Raw genomic sequence first — 22164 nt, forward strand, 5'->3', positions numbered from 1 at the left:
TTCTTAGTGGGATCTGCATGCAGATCAGGTAGAAACATTCTTTGGAATATTTATGTACTGCTTTTCAACAAAAGAAAAAGGTTCTCAAAGATTTCACGTAGAAAAGGGTTGTTTCCAAACGTGTTGGGCTTTCACATGTAGAATTCCCACCCTTCAGCAAAGGTACGGAGTCTCACAATGTGTCTGATTGCCTACAGAGGATTTCACTTGGAGAGCAATACATGCCTGGAAGCACCTGCCTCCTCCTTCCCACTCCCGCCAACCCAATATGAGAACAGATTTGATAATGTCTAGTGCCAGGAGGAGAGGGCTGCTCCACTGTTGAACAGCTCTTACAGCCAGGGGCTTAATATTGCAAATGAATCATTCAGGTATCACAAATGGGGCATTGACAGCAAGCTATTTTCCATGGAAAGTAAATCCTAAATAAATTGGGGGGTGGGGATATGGATGGGCAATGTCGTGTTTATGCTGAGAAGAGCTTGCATGCATGACGAGCAAACAATCCCAGTAAACACCAATCTGGAAGCATCTGAGCCTTGAAGAAGGTAGAAGGAATGGTTGTTAACAAGTTGTCTTCTGTGATGAATTGCAGAGGTGAAATTACACACATTTATGATGGAAAAAAGGCTCTGAAAACAAATAAAGAAAGGTGCTTCTCAGGATTTCTGACCAGATCATTTGTTCAAAAACTTTTACATTTTTTAATGTGATTTCCCCAGGAAAACTGTGCCCATAGAGGGAGTTTTTTTCAATGTTGGGGTGCATACACTGTTCCATGTGCACCGATACTCATATATTTTTATGAGAAGGCCACCATGCTTACTTACCTAACTATACAGCGGGGGGGGGGGACCTGTGGCATCTTGGCTGAATGTGACCATTAGCCTATTTCATGAGTGTGCCAAGGAAGGGGTGGCAGAAAGAGAAAGAAAATGGGGGATACTTTGCCCGCAACACAGTGTGTCTTGAAAGAGAATGCAGCGCTGCAGAAAAATGGTTTCCCAGCCCTGCTATTGCATAGAGAGTGTGCACTTTAATTAACACTAAAAATAAAACATTCTCTTGCCTACGTTTTTCTCAATTGTAAAAAGTTCTCAACTGCGTCTTACTCTCTCTTTCTTTTCCCAAGTGACCAACCCTTTGCAATTAGATATTTAAGCAAATGTGAGCAACAAATAGAAAATATTTATAAGAAAAGAGCAAAAAGTGAGCTGGTCTATTGGTTGTTGAAACATGTTGCATTTTTATATTACGTACTACAGTACTAGACATTTAGAAAGCCTGACATTGTTGTTCAGACTAGTTAGAATTTTAAAACCAAAATATTAGTTCGGAAAGCCATAATTATTTCACTCCAGTTCTCAAAACAGGTTTAAAGGTGTGTTGGTATGTGGCAGACATAGGTATTCCTGGTGTTAATATAGTTTGCCACTGTTTCACAATTCAAAGGTTTCTTTTTGTGTTTAGTTTTAACTTTACAGATGTAGTTCCTAAAAGTCTGGTTCAAAATATTTCTTATTAGTTGTGATATGTTCCTATTCTATATGCATTTCATTTTGATATTGTTCATTTTGATAGATATTTAGAAAAAATGTTGATGGTTTAGATTGCTGTTGTTTTTAAATTGTTTACCTTAGTTTTGTAAGACGCGCTGTCCTTTTACTGTAAAATGTTTATAGATAGGTAGTTTACTATAATCACGTGTTTTTGTTTTGCTTTGTACCATGAGCTGCCTTGGGAGGCCCTAAAAAGTGGCATGAAACATTTTTAACACATTTTGTCTGGAAAGAGCCAAGATAGATTATTTACCAAAGCAGCTCACATTAATTTAAAGGGAACGCACAGTGCTTAAAATAACACTTTGTTTACAAATGAAAAGTCACATAAAGAAGAAGCAATGAAGCATTTCACTCCTTTGAAGAAAAATTCTCCATTTTGGTCCTTGGCTTTCCAGGCTTTGTAGTGTGATGGCACACATAGCAATAAGTTCAACACGGCTGCTGAGAACTAGTCAGTATTCACACTCTTGGAATGGAGTTATTTATTAGTTTAGGAATTCCAAGGAACAAGAGGAATTTATTTATTTGCAGTGCTCTCCTGCATAGGATTGTAGCCTTTATGTGTCAAAAATAAAGGTGGCATAGTGAGTGCACGGGGGACGCGGGTGGCGCTGTGGGTAAAACCTCAGTGCCTAGGACTTGGTCGGCGGTTCGAATCCCCGCGGCGGGGTGAGCTCCCATCGTTCGGTCCCAGCTCCTGCCCACCTAGCAGTTCAAAAGCACGTCAAAGTGCAAGTAGATAAATAGGTACCGCTTTATAGCAGGAAGGTAAACGGCGTTTCCGTGTGCTGCGCTGGTGCTGACTCACCAGCTGCAGCTTCGTCACACTGGCCACGTGACCCGGAAGTGTCTCCGGACGGCGCCGGCTCACGGCCTCTAGAGCGAGATGAGCACGCAACCCCAGAGTCGGACACGACTGGCCCATACGGGCAGGGGTACCTTTACCTTTACCTAGTGAGTGCACCCCCCTAAAAAAAAGTGGGCACAAAATGCTTACATTTGGGGTCCCTACTTGTTACTTGGAAACCACATTTTTTCATGCTCTGCTTTTTTTTTACATGGATTTGTTTCCCTATTCTTGCATTATATTATCTCACAATATTAACTTTAGCATTGTTAGATGCTGAACAATAAAAATCATGGCAAGCCAGCAGCCATTGCATTTCCCCCCTTAATCTTGGTGAAAAACAGATTTCTTTTTTACAATGTTATTCTGTTGAACTTTCGGCTGCCATCCTCTCTAGAATGAAAACTAGGCAACGGAAGATCACACAAATGATACCAGAAGCTATTTCAAACATTTCCCATTAGTACTTGTGCCCTTGTGAACTCTAGCTCATGTAATAGTGCGTCTGTCTATTATAATGAAAAGGGTTTAACAATATTCTGCATTCTACTTGAACGTTACATTTTCCCAGTAAGCACCGTTTGCACGAACCTGTTTAAAATGCAGTCTTACAGAATGCGGCCACCAAAAAACCATACCAAGTCATAAAAACCAAAGGCCAGAGTCCTGTCTGTGGATACAGTGAGTGATGTATCCACACACAGAACAGTTGGTGTGGGAACCAACCCAAGTGGTGGCAACCTTGGACTTAATCAAGATTGGGTCCTGTGCTTTGTAACTTGTTCATAAATGAACTAGAATGAGCAATGAGGTAGCCAAGTTTGCTGGTGATACTAAATTGCTCAAAGCTGTTAAAACAAAAAGAATCATAGAATTGTAAAGTTGGAAGGGACCCTGAGGATCATCTAGTCCAACCCCCTGAGACTGAAGAGCTTGAAAAGGACCTCTCCAAACTGAGTAGAATGGGTGCTTCTTCATTTTCCCACTCCTACCTCCTGCATTACTTATAGGAGTGTATTCATAATTAAACATTCCCTCTTGATCTTCCCAGTGCCCTACTCAGATATTATTAGTATCAAAACTGAATTTAGCATTCTGGTGCACAGAGTCAGTGCTGTAGAATGGGTGGCTTAATTGCAGCTAATGGCACAGGTGATTTTCCAAAAGAAGACCACAACATTAAAATAATCCAAGTAAAAAAAGGGAAAGTATGCCATATCCTTTTAAAGTTCTTTTTTCTGAAAAATATATATATAATCAAATATTCTTTTTTTAAAAATGTTGAAAGGTTAGCTATGCTTTCTGTTGAAATTGCCACACCAGGGTGCAAACGGATATGGATTCTGTTCTACAAACTTTTTAATGTTCCTGGACATTCTCAGAAGATAAGGTGGAGCGAGGAGGAGAAGAGATGTGTTGCTGACTCACTCACTGTGTGTAAGATGTCACACTGTGAGGATAGTCATTGGCAGTCTGGTGAATGAACCACCTGGTGCTTACCTGATGTTGGTAGATGTATTTTCAGCAGCCTCTGAATAAAAGGGAACAGATTTGGTAATAGAATTCTTCCTAAAAATCTGTAGGGAGGGAAAGGGATGCTGTGCGCTTCACACCAGTTTTGTGCTTCTCCTGTGCAGTGCGTCCAAATGCACATATGTAAAAGTTGGATTTATGAGATTATAAAACAGCGATGAGAAGCTTTTGCTGCAACCAACTGGAACACAGCCTATTTGCTCATTCAGAATGTGTGTAGTAATTGCACTGCTTTTGACTGCATGCAGTTTTCTAATTGTATCTGTGACGTTTGTCAGTCTCCATGTAAACTGAAATACGATGGGATATTTGAAAATAGTAGGAGAATCAGTTTAAAAAATAAATTAAAAAATAACTGGGAGCGGGGGGATCTCAGAAGATGCAATAAGTAGAAAGCAAACTTCCAGTTAGTTGTGAGCTGTATGGAGGCACTTGCCCCATGACTGAAGATGTACTGTGCTTGTGGCAGTGAAATTTTGAACCTGATTGGCTGTGCTGCTGTGAAGGGGCGGAGTCTTTTTTCTGGATGTTCCACGCTGAGGGGAAAAACAATAAGGGAAGAGCGAGTTCAACATTTTTCATTTGAAACGAGGATTAAAACCTTCCACAACTTTAACGATGAAAACTCCTAAAGTCCAGGTTTCAAATGAAAAGGCAGAGGTGCAAGTACATCCCTTGGTGGGTGTATGGGATGTAGACTGCTGCCTCTCTCCTGCAGCTGGCTGCCATTTTTATTTCCTCATAAAGACCTGGAATGACACTTTGTATATTGTATTGAATAGATAATGGAAAACCTATAAATCTTCCAAGCACTACGTATGACTTTGCTCTGGATTTGTTTTCCCCCAGCCTTTTTTCTTTCTTTTTTAAAGGAAATATATAAACATACTGACATTTGACTTTTTATACAGAGCAAGCAGGGATATTTTTTTTAAAAAACTGTATGATATATTTAGCCAGGCACAAGTGTTAGAAGCTATTTGGAGTCATGTTTTGCCATTTTTAAAGCAGGGCTATGTCTCAGAAAACCTTGATGTATAAATTTGGGTGGAATTTCATCCAGAGGTTACAAATCTACAAGATTCAACTGAGGGCTGGAAACACTTTGTGGATTACGTGAGGAGACATACACACCTGTCACCACTGCCTTGAAGTTGCTGTGGTCATTCAGACCACCTTTGACCTGTTGGCTACATAATATCATTGTTTTGGATTTACTTATTAGCACTATGAAACAGATAATTTGCGACATGCAAATGATTTATGTTGACTTTGATTTGAAACACACAAAGTTGAGATCTTATTTCATATTTTTGAGCAAAGCCAGTATTACTTTCAACGTTAATGTATTATTTTTTATTATTGCTTTTTAGTAGCCAAGGATGTCAATATTTTCTTTGATGAATTAGAAGGCATAGCCAGCCCTTCCAAGGACGATGAATCTTTGCTTCACCATGGTAATTTGACCAGTACTTCAGAGGATACTAGCAGATTGGAGGCAGTGGGAGAGGTAAGAAGCTTTATATGTCTAATTTATTTGTGGGTTTCAATCGCTGAAATTCAAGTCGTCTCTGATTTTACAAAGGTTTGCTGAGCATATAGTTTAAAATGAGTTCACAGACCCACCCAGTCATAAAGTTAACACTAAAATCAAAGTTAACCATGATTTCATTAATCTGCAGACAATGGAAGAGAGGTTCCAGACATTATTCTTGACTATTTGAAATAAAGCAAGCAGATTTATCTATCTCTTATATCTAACATACATTGTGCATGAAGGTGAAAACATCATTTTTTTTTCAAATGGACTTGTAGAAAATAATTATAAGTAAATTATGCTCATTGGCATATAGCTTTGTCAGTGTTTGAGATATGACACTGCTTCCCTTTTCTCCTTTCCTTATCGGGTTTGCAGCCTGCCTAAAACGTCCCCTAAATGTGACAATATTTGTTAGTTGGCTTGTTTGTTTGTTTGAGAACTATTGTGGTCACCCCATTGATTGCCAGGGTTGATTTGGCTGATCTGGCTGGCTAGGTGGGTGTCCCCTTCCTGCCTCACCGCTCCATGTGCGTCCCTCCCGAAGCTGCGCGCTCGGTGGAAGAGGACGACCATCCCAGATAGAAGGAGTGTACCGTTCTTCAGTCAAGGGTATACGATAGCTGCACTCCCCTGCTAGAACCTCCAAACTCTCTCTCAGCCTACCTCATAAGATTGTTGTAGAGGAAAGAACTATGCATGCCATTCTTGTGGAAGGGCATATTATGAATATTATATTTATTCTATCCTGCCTTTCTGTCCTGCACAGTAGGTAGCTATCAAACAAAATTTAAAACATTACAATACTAATAATTAAAAAGTAATAACATTCAGGTAACAGCAAAAAAAAAAAAGTTGCTATTTATTCCAAAAGCATGGGTATCTAAATGTCAATGGGTCACATGAGTCTCCTGAGTCAGGGAGTTCCACAGTTGAGTTCTGCAACTGATGGGACCCTGTCCTGCATACCCGCCTGCTGAGCTTCTGCCATGGATGAAATCTGGCAAACTGGTTCATATGGGAGATTCTGATGAAGTGTGATTCATCTAGCTGTATGATGCAATGTTAATCTGATAACTTTAGTGATTATCATGTAATAGTTTTATATATCAGACCTTTATATTGAAATCCTTTTGTTTGTGTGAATAGTGTTAAATCAAACACTAATATAAAGAATGGAACAAATGATCTGATTTTTCTTCGCAGGGAGTACCAGAAAAAAATAAAACCAGTGGACTGTATTTTAGGGATGGAAAATGTCGGATTGACTACCTCTTGGTATACAGAAAATCCAACCCACAGAATGAGAAAAGAGAAGTTTTTGAAAGAAATATCAGAGCAGAAGGACTTCAAATGGAGAAAGAGGTAAGAAGGATCCCCTGGGAAACATTTTCAAAATTCAAATCTGCTTGTAAACTTTATGCAAACAAGGATATTTCCATGCAATTAATGATTTAACGCATTTGATCCATGACCCCTTTTCATTTTTTTGTAGTTATACTAATCAGCTTGGCATGTCCACTCTAAACATTTCAGTTGCCAGACCTGCTCCCACTATTCCTGACTATTGGCCAGGCTTGCTGGGGCTGATGGGACTTGTGATCCAAAACATCTGGAAGAAATCATGTTGGGGGTGGCGGACTTAGGAGCTGTAAGAATGTGACAATGGAGTTGTAAGAAACTTGCAAAGCCTTAAGCACTTTGCACAGGCCATTCTTCATGAACCTGCCACAATACATTTCTCTCTCTCTATTTGCTTAGCTATATACTTTCTTTCTTAAAGTATATATGACAAACTCAGCATGTAAAAATTACTCCATTGTTGCACACTGTGAATACTCATGAATTCTACTGCTTGCTGCCAAAGACTGGATTTTGATGGTTTTTCTTTAGCTGCGTAGCCCATAATTCTAAAAAACATTTATTGCATAGAATCAAAGGGAAAGTTTTACAATATTGATTCTCAGTTTTTACAACCCAGAGTCTTCACTACTGAAATATGCATTGTTAAACAATTCCACTTGAAGACTATTGGAACAGGCTTTTGTGTCTACAAGTCATAATGAAATAATACACTGCTATGCAGTATTGAGGGACGCAGGTGGCGCTGTGGGTTAAAGCCTCAGCGCCTAGGACTTGCCAATCGAAAGGTCGGCGGTTCGAATCCCTGCGGCTGGGTGCGCTCCCGCTGCTCGGTCCCAGCGCCTGCCAACCTAGCAGTTCGAAAGCACCTCCGGGTGCAAGTAGATAAATAGGGACCGCTTACCAGCGGGAAGGTAAACGGCGTTTCCGTGTGCGGCTCTGGCTCGCCAGAGCAGCGATGTCACGCTGGCCACGTGACCCGGAAGTGTCTCCGGACAGCGCTGGCCCCTGGCCTCTTAAGTGAGATGGGCGCACAACCCCAGAGTCTGTCAAGACTGGCCCGTACGGGCAGGGGTACCTTTACCTTTACCTTTTATGCAGTATTGACTGCAATGATAGAAGAAAGTTAAAAGCATTACTGTTTCCAAAGCTAGGGTGCATTTTTTCTTGGAATGGTCCTTTCTCAAGCTAATGTGCAACATATACATCTCAAACAAAACTCCTGACATTTCATTATTCACTTCCTTTCATTTTATTGTCTCACTGATATCCAGCTTTATTTCTCATTCATTCCATTTGATTTGGTATGTGACTTCTTTTGTAGTTCGGCATCACTCAACATTTCTAAACTTCAGGATGATCAAAATGAGGTTTTGTTGTTTTAATGTGGATTTTAAGCACAGGTGTGGATCTCAGCAAAACACTGTTACCTGTGTGTAAGTAAGTCTGTTGGCTAGAAGAAGAAGAAAAAGGGATTTCCACAGGATAGGAACCTTTGAGCTCTGTTAGGGTGTCAGGTTCTCTAATGCACTAATAAATCTGATTTTAATTTTTTTATTTACTTATTCATTTAATTAGATATTTGTAGACTGGACTTTTCAGTAAAATACAGCAAGGCAGCATTCAATATACAGAATTACAGTAACTTTGCTAACAGCAACAGTTATAAGCATCAAAGCATTTTAAAGACAGGCACATGAGAATGCCTTCAGAGCTAATGTTAAAAGATGTCCAGGTTCAGATAGGTGTAGATACTCGTCCAAATGACCAGTATCCAAACCATTTAGCATAGGATAGTCTTCAAACTTTTGCAATCAGAGACTCACCTTTAAGCCAAACACGTGTTTGAGTACTCATTTCTTATTTGCTTTTTGAAAAACCATATATTTATATGTTGGTAATACTGCTGTTGCACCCCACCTTAGATTATACTGTTTCAAAAGCCAAAAACAACTGTTTGGACTGTGCCCAGAAATGTAATATGATCTGATTGTCCAGCAGCCCCAACAAGGAGTCTAGTGGAGAATTTCTCAGGCAGCCATTTTTCTGTACCACCTCTAGTTTCGTCCTTACTCAGCGCTGCTAGAATGTTTTGAAGAAACTCAGCGATGTAGAGGCACTACTGAAGTGCAGGAACTGAACACAAGAGTCCCAAAAGTCACACTCCCAAGCAAGAGTCCAAAAAGTTAACCAATCTATTTTGCACACATGCAGATACACAGAGTACATAGCAAAATAACCTATGCATTAGGATGAGCTGGCAGTCATAGAATAGTGCAAGTAGATAAATAGGTACCGCTGTGGCAGGAAGGTAAACAGTGTTTCTGTGCTCTCTGGCACTCATCACAGTCCTCCGTTGTGCCAGAAGCGGTTTAGTCGTGACCTGTAAAGCTGTCTCCTGGCTCCCTCGGCCTGAAAAGTGAGAGGAGCGCCACACCGCATAGTTGCCTTTGACTGGACTTAATCGTCCTGGGGTCCTTTACCCTTTTACCTTACTATAGAATAGTGTTTGGTATCATTCTCTACTAGGTGTGGGAAACCTTTAGCACTCTAGATGCTTCTGAACTACAAGCAAGCATCATCCCTTGCCCTTGACTATGCTTTCTGGAGCTGATGGGAGTTGTAGTTCTGCAACATCTGGAGGGCAGATGCTCTACGCTGCAAACATAGTAAACTTAGAAGTTTTGCTATTGCCTCATTCACTTGCAAGGTCTATCCTGGCACTTTGGCAGATGATGGCATGACTGCTGCTCTGGAAATAAAGTCCTCAAGCCGCACTCTTATACTTTACCTCTCTACTACGCTACTGAGAATGCTTCAGGACAGTGCTGGTTCTGCCACAGCCATGCCACTATTTCCCAGGGTAGCTGCTTTGATTATAGCTGGAGTGGATTATTGAGAAAGGAAGTCATTTTCAGCCATATCCTTTTTTCATAATGTTTTGGCTTGCAAATAAAAAGATGATTTGCAAAATGTAGCCTGGGGAAAAAGATCAATATGAAATATGACTTAGACAAACTGGGAACAGTCCAGAGAATTAAGTGCACGTAAAAGCCTTTTTTTCTGAGAGGCACTTACTGATCGGCTTTTAAAAGGTGATCATATGAGCACCTACATATAGAGTGGTCATTTGTTTAAACCTTTCCAGATAAATGGGCCCCAAAATAATGTAGAATCTCATTCATGGCTCCATATGGAAGCATCTTACTAACCCTAAGTAACATTCCGGCATACATTTCCAGATGATCCCCTTGAAGTCTATTGAAATTGATCCCTTTCCATAGAACAGGTGTAGTGACGTGGCTAAGGAAACTATGACTCAGGGGATCTCTGTTTCAAATTTCACCCGTGCCATGAGCTCACTAGAAAAGTTACTCTCGCCAAACATAAGTTTTTCCGTAATAAAGATAATAATACCCACTTGCCTTTTAGGATTGCTCATATTATAGCTAGTTAAGACATGTGAAGTACTACACATGACAATAAAAGAAAATTGCTGTAAATTGGTGAGTAGGTGGTATATGACACCTGTTAGAATACAGGGAAATTAATAAGGACTACTCATCAAGATGCTGGAAATGCAGAAAGAATTAGAGGATTTATATCACATGTGGTGGGAATGAAATATGGCAAAAGAAAAAGAAAGGAAGAAGATTATAATTAAAATATTAGGGTATGAAATTCCTTGTCACACACATAGTTCTTGTTGAACTATGGGAAGGAATCAGTAAGACCACAACATAATTAATTAATATATGATAACAGATGCTAGGATTGCATGTGCTAAGAAGAGGAGCCAGCCATGTGTTATGTACTCACCCTGGGCCAGCAGGGGGATACTGTAGATAGTTATGTAAATAAGGGATCGAAAGTGACGTTCAGTGATTGGATAGTTTTAGAAAGTTGTTACAGTAACATTGTACTGGAGCTCTATATAAGCAGGCTGACTGAACCCTTCAGTTTATTGGTATAAAAAAAAATGCATTGGCTTAAAAAAAAAATAAGATGATTCAGGGAAGCAGACCTGAGTGTTTTTCTTATGACACAACGCACATGGCTTTGTTTTGGGATGTTTTACTATCCTGAGATTCATTGGAGTTCATCTTGAAGTAGGATAATGTTTACCAAAACAATTTGTGTTTTGTTTTTCAAGGGTCTGGGTTACTGAGGAACAAAATTTATCCTCTCATTCTTTGTATTGAGCCATTTCTCATAGTTTCAGTAATATCTTTATCTCATGTTAATGTGATGAATGGAAGGAGAAATTAGAAATGTAACAAGTGCACATCCTTCAGTGATTCCTGATAACAGTCCACCAAAGGCAAGAGAGAGACTATAAATAATAGTTAAGGATAATAATAATAATAATAATAATCATAATAACATACCTTTACATATGATAACACTGAAGAAAATGATTTTGTGAAAAGGTTTGCTCACTTTATTTTGGCACATTAAACCCACTTCCTTGCTTTTGTAACAAGCTACTTAATCCTCTTGTTAACCCTACAGAAGCCAAGGCAGTTATGATGATGATGGTGATGATGATGTTAATAATAATAATAATAATAATAATAATAATAATAATAGCAGCTCTCCCATCTGACTGGTTTCCCTAGCCACTCTGAGTGGCTCCCAACAGAATATTAAACAGAATAAAACTTAAAAACTTCTTCTAAAAGTCAGGTAGTTGTTTAATTCCTTGACATCTGGTAAGGTGGGCCTTCCACAGGGTGGGTGCCACCACCAAGAAGGCCCTCTGCCTGGTTCCCTGTAACCTCACTTCTCTCAGTTAGGGAACCATCAGAAGGCCCTCGGAGCTGGATCTCAGTGAACGCTGAACGCTGGGGGTAGATGTGTCCCATTTCACACACCAGATGGCAGAATTATTGTTGATGTTTTAGCCATAGCATACTCAATGCAGCATTGAAATGATTGTTGGAAAGAGTAAGTTGATTTTCTGAATCTAAGTTTCGTTTGCAAAGCTGGCAGTTAGAAAAAATATATATTGTAAACTCTGCAAATGTGAAATGAACCACAGGGAAGGAATAAACATTGAGTCACCGATGCCACTCTTAGCATTTCTTGTGTTGCTTTTCTTAAATAATTCTCATATCCACTGGCAGAGGAAGAGGAGTGCAGGGAAGCACACCGCCCCCGGCAGTGGGATCCCAGTGGGGTGCCATCGTGGCTGCCCCCCACCCACGCTGGGCACCATGCCCCCTCAGGTGGCCCACCATGCCCCCAGGACATGCGCCACGCCCCTTTGGGTGGTCCGCCATGTCCCCGGGATGCTTACCAGCCTGGCCCCCGCCTGCTCTCTGCCCCCCGGTGCTGGAGCATGAAGCTCTGCCACTGCTCACATCACTGACTTCTAGTTAGCACTTTTTTTGCTCACATTGGACACAATTAAAAACATTTTAGAGAAAGGAGGCAGCCACTAAGAAACTGGCTAAATCATCCTATTTATGTTTTACATACTTCTTCACATTTGTTTAATAACATGCAGCTTGTTGAACTCCTCTACAAAATTCCTTCTGTTCAGATAATGGTGTCTCTGGCATTGACTTCAAAGGATCAGTGTGATTTCACCCTGCATGTTTAGATATTTTAAACTATTAGATACTCATCCAAATTTGAAAGGCATATCCCTCCTCATTCTGTTTTGGAGTTTTGGTGATAATGACACTCCAGACAGAAGGCAGAAAGCTTGTTCCCAAATAGATACAAGGAATGGATGAACACCCGTCTGCTTGCCATTGGGGATTATGAGAATTCCTTGTGCACAATTCAGAGACTTCAAAGGATTTTGCAAGTGCTCCGAAAGAAAGAAAGAAAGAAAGAAAGAAAGAAAGAAAGAAAGAAAGAAAGAAAGAAAGAAAGAAGTTGCAGACAAATCCTCCATCATTATCCTAGGTAAACAGTGGTAAAAAGAAATAAGTCACTCAAGAATTATTAAACGCTCATATGTGAAATTGCTGATTGTCCAACAATATGGTCTCCATACTAAAGAGCTAGGAAGCAGCCAATACAATTCCTTTCTCTAAAATGGGATCGTGGGAATTAGAGGCTAGTAAATTGTTGGAAGGCATGTTTAAGCATATAAGAAAAGCCTATACATAAAACATATAGAAAAAGAATAAACATGGTTTCTGCAATGGTAAGTCCTGTCTCAGTGACCTTTTAGTGTTATTTCAGAGTGGGAACAAGCATCTGGATGGGAATTATCCAGGAGACATTATATATTTGGACTTTGAAAAAGATTTTGACTAAGTCTCTCATCAAATGGTCCTTGGGAAACTTGGGTGTCTGATCCAGCAGGGCTTTTATATTCTTATACTGTAGTTCTAACACTGTGGGAGAAGAAAACAATAATAAATTGTTATTATACACATGTTCCATGTTATTTCACAGAGCTAGTTTGTGTTAAACCGGGGTGGTTGCATAAGAAATGCAATTGTTAACAAATAAAGCAAAGAAATATTATAAATATTCACAACAATCATACTGTTACGAGTTATGGGGGACAGACCACCCCATAACCTATATATTCAGTGAAGGGTTATAATTTGAGGGAACTCATAAATTCATGAATTCAGCAAGGATGGAAATAATACCAGCCAACTTCCTCATGAGGTCAGCCTGGAAACGGTTTACTGGGGGGCGAAACAAAATGGTAAACCATCAGCAAAACATCAGACTTTTGAGACATGGTTACTAAGGTAGGGTTACTGTTGGCCTGATGTAAGCAACGGGGAAAAATTGCCTTTTGCGATGGGCTTGAGAAGCAGATATTTCCAGGATGAGCTGAAGTCCTCCCAGACATTTGTTCTTTAATTACCTTTGAGATTTTCATCTTGTGAAGTGGCAGGTAATCCATGAGGGCTTAACTCTTAGAAGACATCCAAAGATCAGTCGCCCTAGGCAAAGGTTTCTTCTAGTTTGAAATGCAAATCCATTAACAGAGTAAATGTAAGTAGTCCCTTATGGGATTTAATAAAGTCCTTGTTTCAATAATGATATACAAACTAATGAATACCTATTGAGCAGGTGAGGGTTCACTGCCAGCTATCCTTTTCATAGACTTCACAATGACTTGTCAGCCAAAAATGAGGCATTAGAATGCAGTTGTCTGTGATCTTTCATAACTTTATCTCACTCTTCCTTGAATCTTCTGGGGAATGCCATTTCTTCCCACCCAACCAAAAGAGGCTACAATGCCACCCTTCAAATGAAGGGCCCCCTAAAGAAAAGTCCTTGCCTGGTGCTTAAAAATAAAGGTGGCACCAGGCATGCCTCCCTGGGCAGAACATCCCACAAGTGGGGTGCCACTACTGTCAAAATCAAACCCTGTGGAACCTCACATAGAGTTTCCATAGGGCTGAATAGTGCTAAGTACCACCCTCTCAAAATGGCCACCACAAAGCAGTGCCACAAACTTGCAACTCGGATAGCTGTTCCAGAAGAATACCATGGTTGGTGGTATTGAAAGCAACTGAGAGACCAATGGTTTTTCTGGATCTTTTTTATAATAGCAGCAGACACCTGCCCAGCTTGATAAACTGCTTTTGAAATTATCATGTATGGAGTTGCCATGGTTGGAGGGAGGGGAGTCAGAAGTGTGCCTCCCTTGAGGATGTGAGACTAAAAGCCCCTCTATCTCTGGAAAGTGGAAGCCATCCCAATGCCAACTATAGCTTTTGTAGTTCAACATGTCCCTGCTGGGAACATGCTTTACCTAATTACATCAGTGTCTACAGCTCCCTGCAGCATGGTGAACTATTTTAACATCCATTTCCAGAGGCATGAATCTATTACACTAATTATATTCCTGTATACTTCAAACCCTTCTAAATGGTATTTTTCCTCCATGAATTAAGATGTCTTTGAAAACAAAGATAGAAGCAACCATAAAATGCCCTAAAGTGGTTGCCTACTTTGTCCTATAAATTTAAAATTTCTGCTTGAGGTAAATTCTGTGCTATGGTGCCAAGATGCCTCCCTGTGAGGAGAAGCAGTAAAAGGGTTGAGGCATATAATAAAAAAAAATACTCTGCATCTACCACAAATATGCATATGTGATGTTCCATGTATGTGTGCCTGCCAAAGAGATGTGTGTGCACTTGTCAATCTTCTCTGACGTTGCTTATCCATTAGGCATGTTGGACAACTGAATCTTCTTGCAACCTGTGGACTTGCAACCAGTATCTGGTGCTGTTAAAACTGATTGTGTCCTCCATCTCTCTTGTGGCTAAGAGCATGCCCATTCCCTAAAATTAGCTTGCTAGCCTACTAGATAGTGTTTGGGTTTTTATGTTGGGGTGGCAGTCAATTAACAAACTTTTTGTTTATGATCTGTCTGATAAGTATGTGTAGATACATTCAAATTTGTCATCTGAGATTTTAAAGAACCCAGGCTTGAACACTATTGCAAGGATAGCAAACGGAGAACATCATAGAAATGCATGTGCAGTTTGCAGCACTGAAGTGACCTCCCCATGGTGCAAGCCTGGCCTGGGCAGTGTCTATGGAGGACCTGGCCTCCCAGATAACAAGACCCCATTCTTGGCCTTTCTGATGTGGTCCAAAGGAAAGCAGAGCAATGTATTTGGCACCAGCTTGGCTTGCAGGAATTGCCAGAAGGAGACATACCATGTGTGGAATGTGCAGTGCCATATATCAGCTTCTTTGTAGAAGTCTGCACATGTGGATTATCAGAAGGGGAATGGCACCAAATATTTTAGTTTGTCCCAAGTTGCGACATCTGTAGTTCTACAACAATATGTTTCTAAACCATAGGGATTTTCTAAGCATTGCATTGCATGGTCCATTAGTTAAATTCTGGGGGTGGGGCACATGGAAAAACTAAACTGAGAAAGCTAAATATAAAGAACCTTATAATGTAGTTCCTTCTGAAGCCACGGTCCTGCAAGCTACATAATGTACCTACAAGCGAGCAAGGACTTGCGCACTTCCATGTGTATGTGGTGAACCTGCAAATTGTTAGAGGGACTGAGCCTCTAGAGAAGAAATAAATGTGTACCCATCAGAATCTCGTTTTGTTTAACTTTTCTATTGCAATAATCAAATCTGCTTGCAATGAAATGTGGGTGAGGCAGAATGTTCTGTGTAACTTTCACAACAACAGACACTTGACAGTTTGCTAGCAATTGTACTATACTAAAACAAGTCATGTGATTTATTTATTTTTGTTCTCAAGAGCCATAGCAAATATATCTTAATTTGCTTTGCTTTGATGTTTTATGCACTTCTCATGTTCTAAAAGATGAATGTCATGGTTTCTAAAGTGAACATTCTTTGAAGAACTGACTAAATGTTGTCTGTTTTGATCCTCGTGTCTTTAAAGATGCTTTGTTACAGCAAGTCACTGTTATGGCAGTGCAGTGCTCAAAGCCCCAAAGATGTTAAATTCATGAAGCAAAAGTATTTTGTTTTTTACTTGGATGCATAATGATATGCTGGCAACCCAGGCTTTGAATTTAAAACCTCACACTATACAACTAAAGAATCCAAATTATCCCAGTATATTGCAGAAGGCATTGCATACATTTACACAATTTGCAACCTTTGTCAGTCCAATTTATTTAGGGTTTTCTTACAGAATTTAGCGGGGGAGGAGATTCAGTTTCTATAAAGGACTGACAGGGGTGGACCAGGGTGGCTAGATGCAAAACAGGAAGTGGAAAGTGCAGCAGATGCATTAGAATTTCACTTGTTGCTGAAATTCCCTCTCCTACACAGCAGGCACAGAAGCCCTCTCCTCTTTTTTACCTGCCCACACTAGTGAAAAGCCACATAGCAGAGTACAGCCACACGCTGGCAGCAGTGAGGTTCCTGGTTGTAGCTTTATAGAGACAACACAAAATGGAATGGGATGCTTCTGGGCTTCTAGGTGGCCACTATGATTACACTTAACTGGATGGAACCAATGACTCTTAGGCTCTTTTTCTTCTATTGCAGCAGTCTGTAGTTTCTAAAAGGAAGACTGGGATAAGGTGGGAAAATGGAAACACTTTTTCTTTCTCAGGAGGAGTGAGATGCAAGGACATGGGGAATATCCACAGGGGATTTCAGGAGTCTTAAAAGGTAAAGGTACCCCTGACCATTAGGTCCAGTCACAGACGACTCTGGGGAATCTCCACAGGAGATTTCAGGAGTCTTAGCTTTTCGCAAAAGTGGAAAAATAGGCTCAATGAGCTGAAAGGATGATGAGGTAACATAGGTGTGGAGGCAGACAGAAATTGGGGTAGCTTACCAAATGGAAATATTCACTCAGTATCTGAAGCCCCCACAGACTTTCCTTGATACATTAGCAGATATTGCAAATATGTTCTCAGTTTTTTCTCCACAATTTTGTGTACTAAGAATTTGTTGTTTTGGGGTTTTTTTTAAAGTCGTACTTAAAGCTGAATTATTTATTTCAGCTATTAGATTTCTCGGCTTGCTTAACAGTTAGATCCTATGCATGCTTTCTCAGAAGCTCCACTGTGTTCCATGGGACTTGAGTCCTGTGGCTTGCAAACTATTTACAGTGGTACCTCGGGTTAAGTACTTAATTTGTTCTGGAGGTCCGTGCTTAACCTGAAACTGTTCTTAACCTGAAGCACCACTTTAGCTAATGGGGCCTCCTGTTGCTGCCACGCCACCGGAGCACAATTTCTGTTCTCATCCTGAAGCAAAGTTATTAACCTGAAGCAATATTTCTGGGTTAGCGGAGTCTGTAACCTGAAGCGTATGTAACCTGGAGCATATGTAACCCAAGGTACCACTGTATTCAGATTACAGGCTAATAAAATATCTCAGCTTCAAACTTCAAAATAATCCTTTACCAATAAGATAACTCCACATATTGGTAGGATAACTTGTAAAATCAATTTGTAAAATATATTTGGAAAATGCATCATTCTTTTTAGCAAGTGATTTCCCCACACCCAACAGTTGTTTTCTAAGCCTGAATATTTTCAGGTCTTATAAGCAAGTCAAGACTATTTTCCTCTTCTTGACTGCATAATTTAACTGCTGCTTAAGTGGGAGTGTCATTTGAGTGTGACAAAACCTTTTTTTATTTTTGTTTTTCTAAGAGAAAGTATGATAAAATATACTGTTGATAAAAACCTTCCCTTGGTACAATTTGTTTTAGTCTTATAAGGAACGGGGGGGGGGGAGGATTCCTATCTGAAGTTCATAAATCTGTTGTGAGCACTTCAGTTTTAACTGGCACAGAGCTGAAATTTTATCTGGTTTTTGAAGAGTGCAGAAATCTCATTGTTGCAGTGGTGAGAAGAATGTGGTTCTTTCTTGTGTGGTGTGGGGAGCTGATATATTGCCAAGACCTGAAAATACATTGAAGTTGCTTATATAACAATGACATTGAACCGTGAGGTATAGACAGCATCTGGAAGAAAGTACAACTGTGTTCTTGAAAGAGTTAACCAGAGATACTACCTACTGCTACATTTCAACACGCCTGATGTTGGTGTCAGGCGAGGCAAGGTTGGGATCTGATGTCCTCTTTTCTTGCCTCTATCAGTGGATGGAGAGAGTAGTCCCACACAAGCCAACATCAGCTACTGCCTCTGCTCCTCCTGCTGATGTTACCCAGGGAAAAGACTCTGAAATTTGGTGTTTTGGGGTGAGGAAGGGTCTGGAGGTTTGGAATTCAATGAATCGAGGAGTTGGGGGAGGCAGGAAGCTGTCCTCCCCAGTTTCTGCTGTTTACCTTGTTAGTTAAAGGTAAAGGGACCCCTGACCATTAGGTTCAGTCGTGGCCGACTCTGGGATTGCGCGCTCATCTTGCTTTATTGGCCGAGGGAGCCAGCATACAGCTTCCGGGTCATGTGGCCAGCATGACTAACTCACTTCTAGCAAACCAGAGCAGTGCACGGAAACATTGTTTACCTTCCCGCCAGAGCGGTACCTATTTATCTACTTGCACTTTGACATGCTTTTGAACGGCTAGATTGGCAGGAGCAGGGAACAAACACGGGAGCTCACCCCATCGTGGGGATTCGAACCGCCGACCTTCTGATCGGCAAGCTCTAGGGCTCTGTGGTTTAACCCACAGCGCCACCCGCGTCCCCCACCTCGTTAGTTACTTCACCCAATTTTCTGTCATTTGAATTAGACATTCATTTATGAAGAAATAAATACAGTGGTACCTCAGGTTAAGAACTTGATTCGTTCTGGAGGTCCATTCTTAACCTGAAACTGTTCTTAACCTGAGGTACCACTTTAGCTAATGGGGCCTCCCGCTGCCGTGCTTCTGTTCTCATCCTGAAGCAAAGTTCTTAACCTGAGGTACTATTTCTGGGTTAGCGGAGTCTGTAACCTAAAGCATATGTAACCTGAAGCGTCTGTAACCTGAGGTACCACTGCAGTTCTTAAGAAAGTTGCAAAAGTTCTTCGTAACTTTCTTCACTCTAAGCTGCTTGACCTTTAAAATGTTAAAGACAGCAAGGAACTTGAGCAAGCTTGTAAAATATATTTATCTGGATTCCTTTCTGCTGAAGATATTGTTGCTGGCCGGATTTCAGAATCCTTTGATCCTTCGTAGTGTACATGGCGAACAAGAACATAGTGTTACAATGAGATGATCTTATTCTACACATCTTGAAGAAATAATGCCGCTTCTCCCCTGCATTGTGAGGGCAATGCATTTACTTGTCTTCATATTCATATAAGGAAAACAGTTGCATCACATCTATACTACGTTTGTTTGTTTGTTTGTTTGGTTGATTTATATACCACCCTTCATCAGAAGATCTCAAGGCAGTTCACATGATAAAAATACAAGATAACAACACAAAATAAATAGTTAAAACAAAAACAAAACAATAACACCCCCCCAAACACATTTAAAAGGTTGTAGAATATTAATCCGTCAAAGGCCTGGTTGAAGAGGAATGCTTTTACTTGATACCTAAAGACGCAGGTGGCGCTGTAAGGGACGCAGGTGGCGCTGTGGGTTAAACCACAGAGCCTAGGACTTGCTGATCAGAAGGTCAGTGGTTTGAATCCCCGCGACGAGGTGAGCTCCCATTGCTCAGCCCCTGCTCCTGCCAACCTAGCAGTTTGAAAGCACATCATAGTGCAAGTAGATAAATAGGTACCACTCCGGCAGGAAGGTAAACGGGATTTTCGTGTGCTGCTCTGGTTCGCCAGAAGCGGCTTAGTCATGCTGGCCACATGACCCGGAAGCTGTACGCCGGCTCCCTCGGCCAATAAAGCGAGATGAGTGCCGCAACCCTAGAGTCGGTTACAACTGGACCTAATGGTCAGGGGTCCCTTTACCTTTACAGATGTGTAATGAAGGCGCCAGACGAACTTCCCTGGGGAGAGCATTCCAGAAACAGGAAGCCACCACAGAAAAGGCCCATTCTCATGTTGCCACCCCCCAGACCCCTCATAGAGGAGGCACACAAGGAAGGGCCTCAGATGATGATCACAGAGTCTGAGTTGGTTCATATAGAAAGAGGCGGGTTTTGAGGTATTGTGGTCCTGAGCTGTTTAAGGCTTTATAAGGTCAAAACTAGCACTTTGAATTAGGCCCAGAAGCTAATTTGCAGCCAGTGCAGTCAGGCCCAGATCGTTGTAATATGCTCAAACCATCTTGCCGAATTCTGCACCAGCTGAAGTTTCCAAACCATCTTCAGAGCCAGCCTTATGTAGAACACATTGCAGTAATCGAACCTAGAGTTTACCAAAGCATAGATAACAGAAGATTGAGCAGCTCTTATTGTTTATTGTCTTCTGTGATACAGTCACTTTTATAAACTCATTCAGTGTCATGCAGACATAGAAATTCTCACATTAAGAAAGGCTTCAATTTAGATGCACAGGAAAAGAAAAAGTTGATTTCCCTATTAGCAAAGGGAGCGATAGCCCCTCCCCCATTTTCAAGGTACGTGTCATTATAAACATTCAAACCACTTCAACAGCAACTGAATATATGAGATTGCAGAACACATGAATCTGTGGTGATTTCTCTGACTGGTGGCAGCATCTGAGATCCTTGCCAGGAACTGAACCTCAGATCTTACGCACAGATTTTGTGTGCCAGTGCACAGCGGCCACTACCAATTTCTTGCAGATCCAGTATTCTCTTGACAGTAGCAAATAGCATGGCTAAGAATCATGAGAACATTTCGTTGAGCAATGCTTCCCTGCCCCACCCATTTTATTACAGCCCTCATGTGAACACATACTGCCACTGTGCCACTTTTAAGTATTATGCACACTAATTGCAAGAAATGCAGCTTTTCCACTTATTTTTCATGACATTTTTATTTTACTCTTTTATCAGTGGTGCCAACAAAGGCTTTTTCCATACTCCCAGTTCATGTCAAGCTGTCCTCATTTGTTGGCCTTATTGTGTGTGATGTCCTGAAATATCGTGTGGTGTACTTTCTTGTATGAATAACATCACACATTCCTGTCATGTCTAATCAGCAGTAAGTCCTCTTGAATTTTGTGGGGCTTATGATCAGGTAAGTGAGGTTATGATTGCAGCCTATGTCCTTATCTCTACCTGAATGTATTTTAATTTAGGAACACTCTAAGAGTGTGTGTGTGTGTGTGTGTGCGTGCCTGTGCGTGCATATTCTTTATTATTTCTGTGACCAAGTCTTCATTTAACCCATTTTCTGTTGCAGTCATCTTTATCAAACAGCGATATCATCTTTGTGAAGCTGCATGCCCCTTGGGAAGTACTGGGAAAATATGCAGAACTTATGAATGTAAGAATGCCTTTCAGGTAGGTCTAGTTATATCTTTGGGCTTGCCATTCTGTTTTTTAAAGCTAATGTAAACCATGAAAGTGAAATGCATATGATTGTTATTTTCTTCTTAATGGGCTACAATTTTGACTCAGTTTCAATTTTGAATTTAGGTGGTATATAGCAGTGCCACTATTTTCATGGGGGTGTTCTGTCCTTAGGCCCTTTAACCCCTTCAATGCTGGAGCCCCCTGCATACTCGTGCCCTGCTGTTTTTTAAATGGACATTTCTTTGAAAACAATGGAAAATCGAGAAGATCCAGGTACGTACGGCAGCACAGAAAAGTGCATGCCTGTTGAACGTATCTGGCATATCCAACACCTGTAGCCTGCCAGTATGTATGCTGCCTTGCTAGAGGGGGAAAAATCACCTTAATACTTAAGCATCTACTACAAAGAAAAAGTTTTCAAATGAAGAAGATAAATACATTTCATGACTTTTACAAAAAAACCCACAGAGCTAAAATATTGTATAATACTAATGGCCAAATTAACTTCAAAATGTCATATAAGAAAATTTTGATATAT

The 22164-nt window shown here is 40.7% G+C and overlaps 1 protein-coding gene across 2 annotated transcripts in view; it reads left to right on the top strand.

Moving 5' to 3' along the window:
- ANO4 (anoctamin 4) overlaps nucleotides 1-22164 on the top strand; it is a 135050-nt gene that overhangs the window by 64518 nt on the left and 48368 nt on the right. For both annotated transcript variants that reach the window (XM_081927933.1, XM_081927934.1), the window contains 4 exons: nucleotides 5316-5452; nucleotides 6686-6844; nucleotides 21514-21614; nucleotides 21798-21899. In XM_081927933.1, coding sequence (XP_081784059.1) covers nucleotides 5316-5452; nucleotides 6686-6844; nucleotides 21514-21614; nucleotides 21798-21899 — 499 coding nt within the window. The remainder of the gene's footprint in view (nucleotides 1-5315; nucleotides 5453-6685; nucleotides 6845-21513; nucleotides 21615-21797; nucleotides 21900-22164) is intronic.

The sequence above is a fragment of the Podarcis melisellensis genome (genome assembly GCF_964234715.1).
Source record: "Podarcis melisellensis genome assembly, chromosome: 10".
NCBI classification, from domain to species: Eukaryota; Metazoa; Chordata; class Lepidosauria; order Squamata; family Lacertidae; genus Podarcis; species Podarcis melisellensis.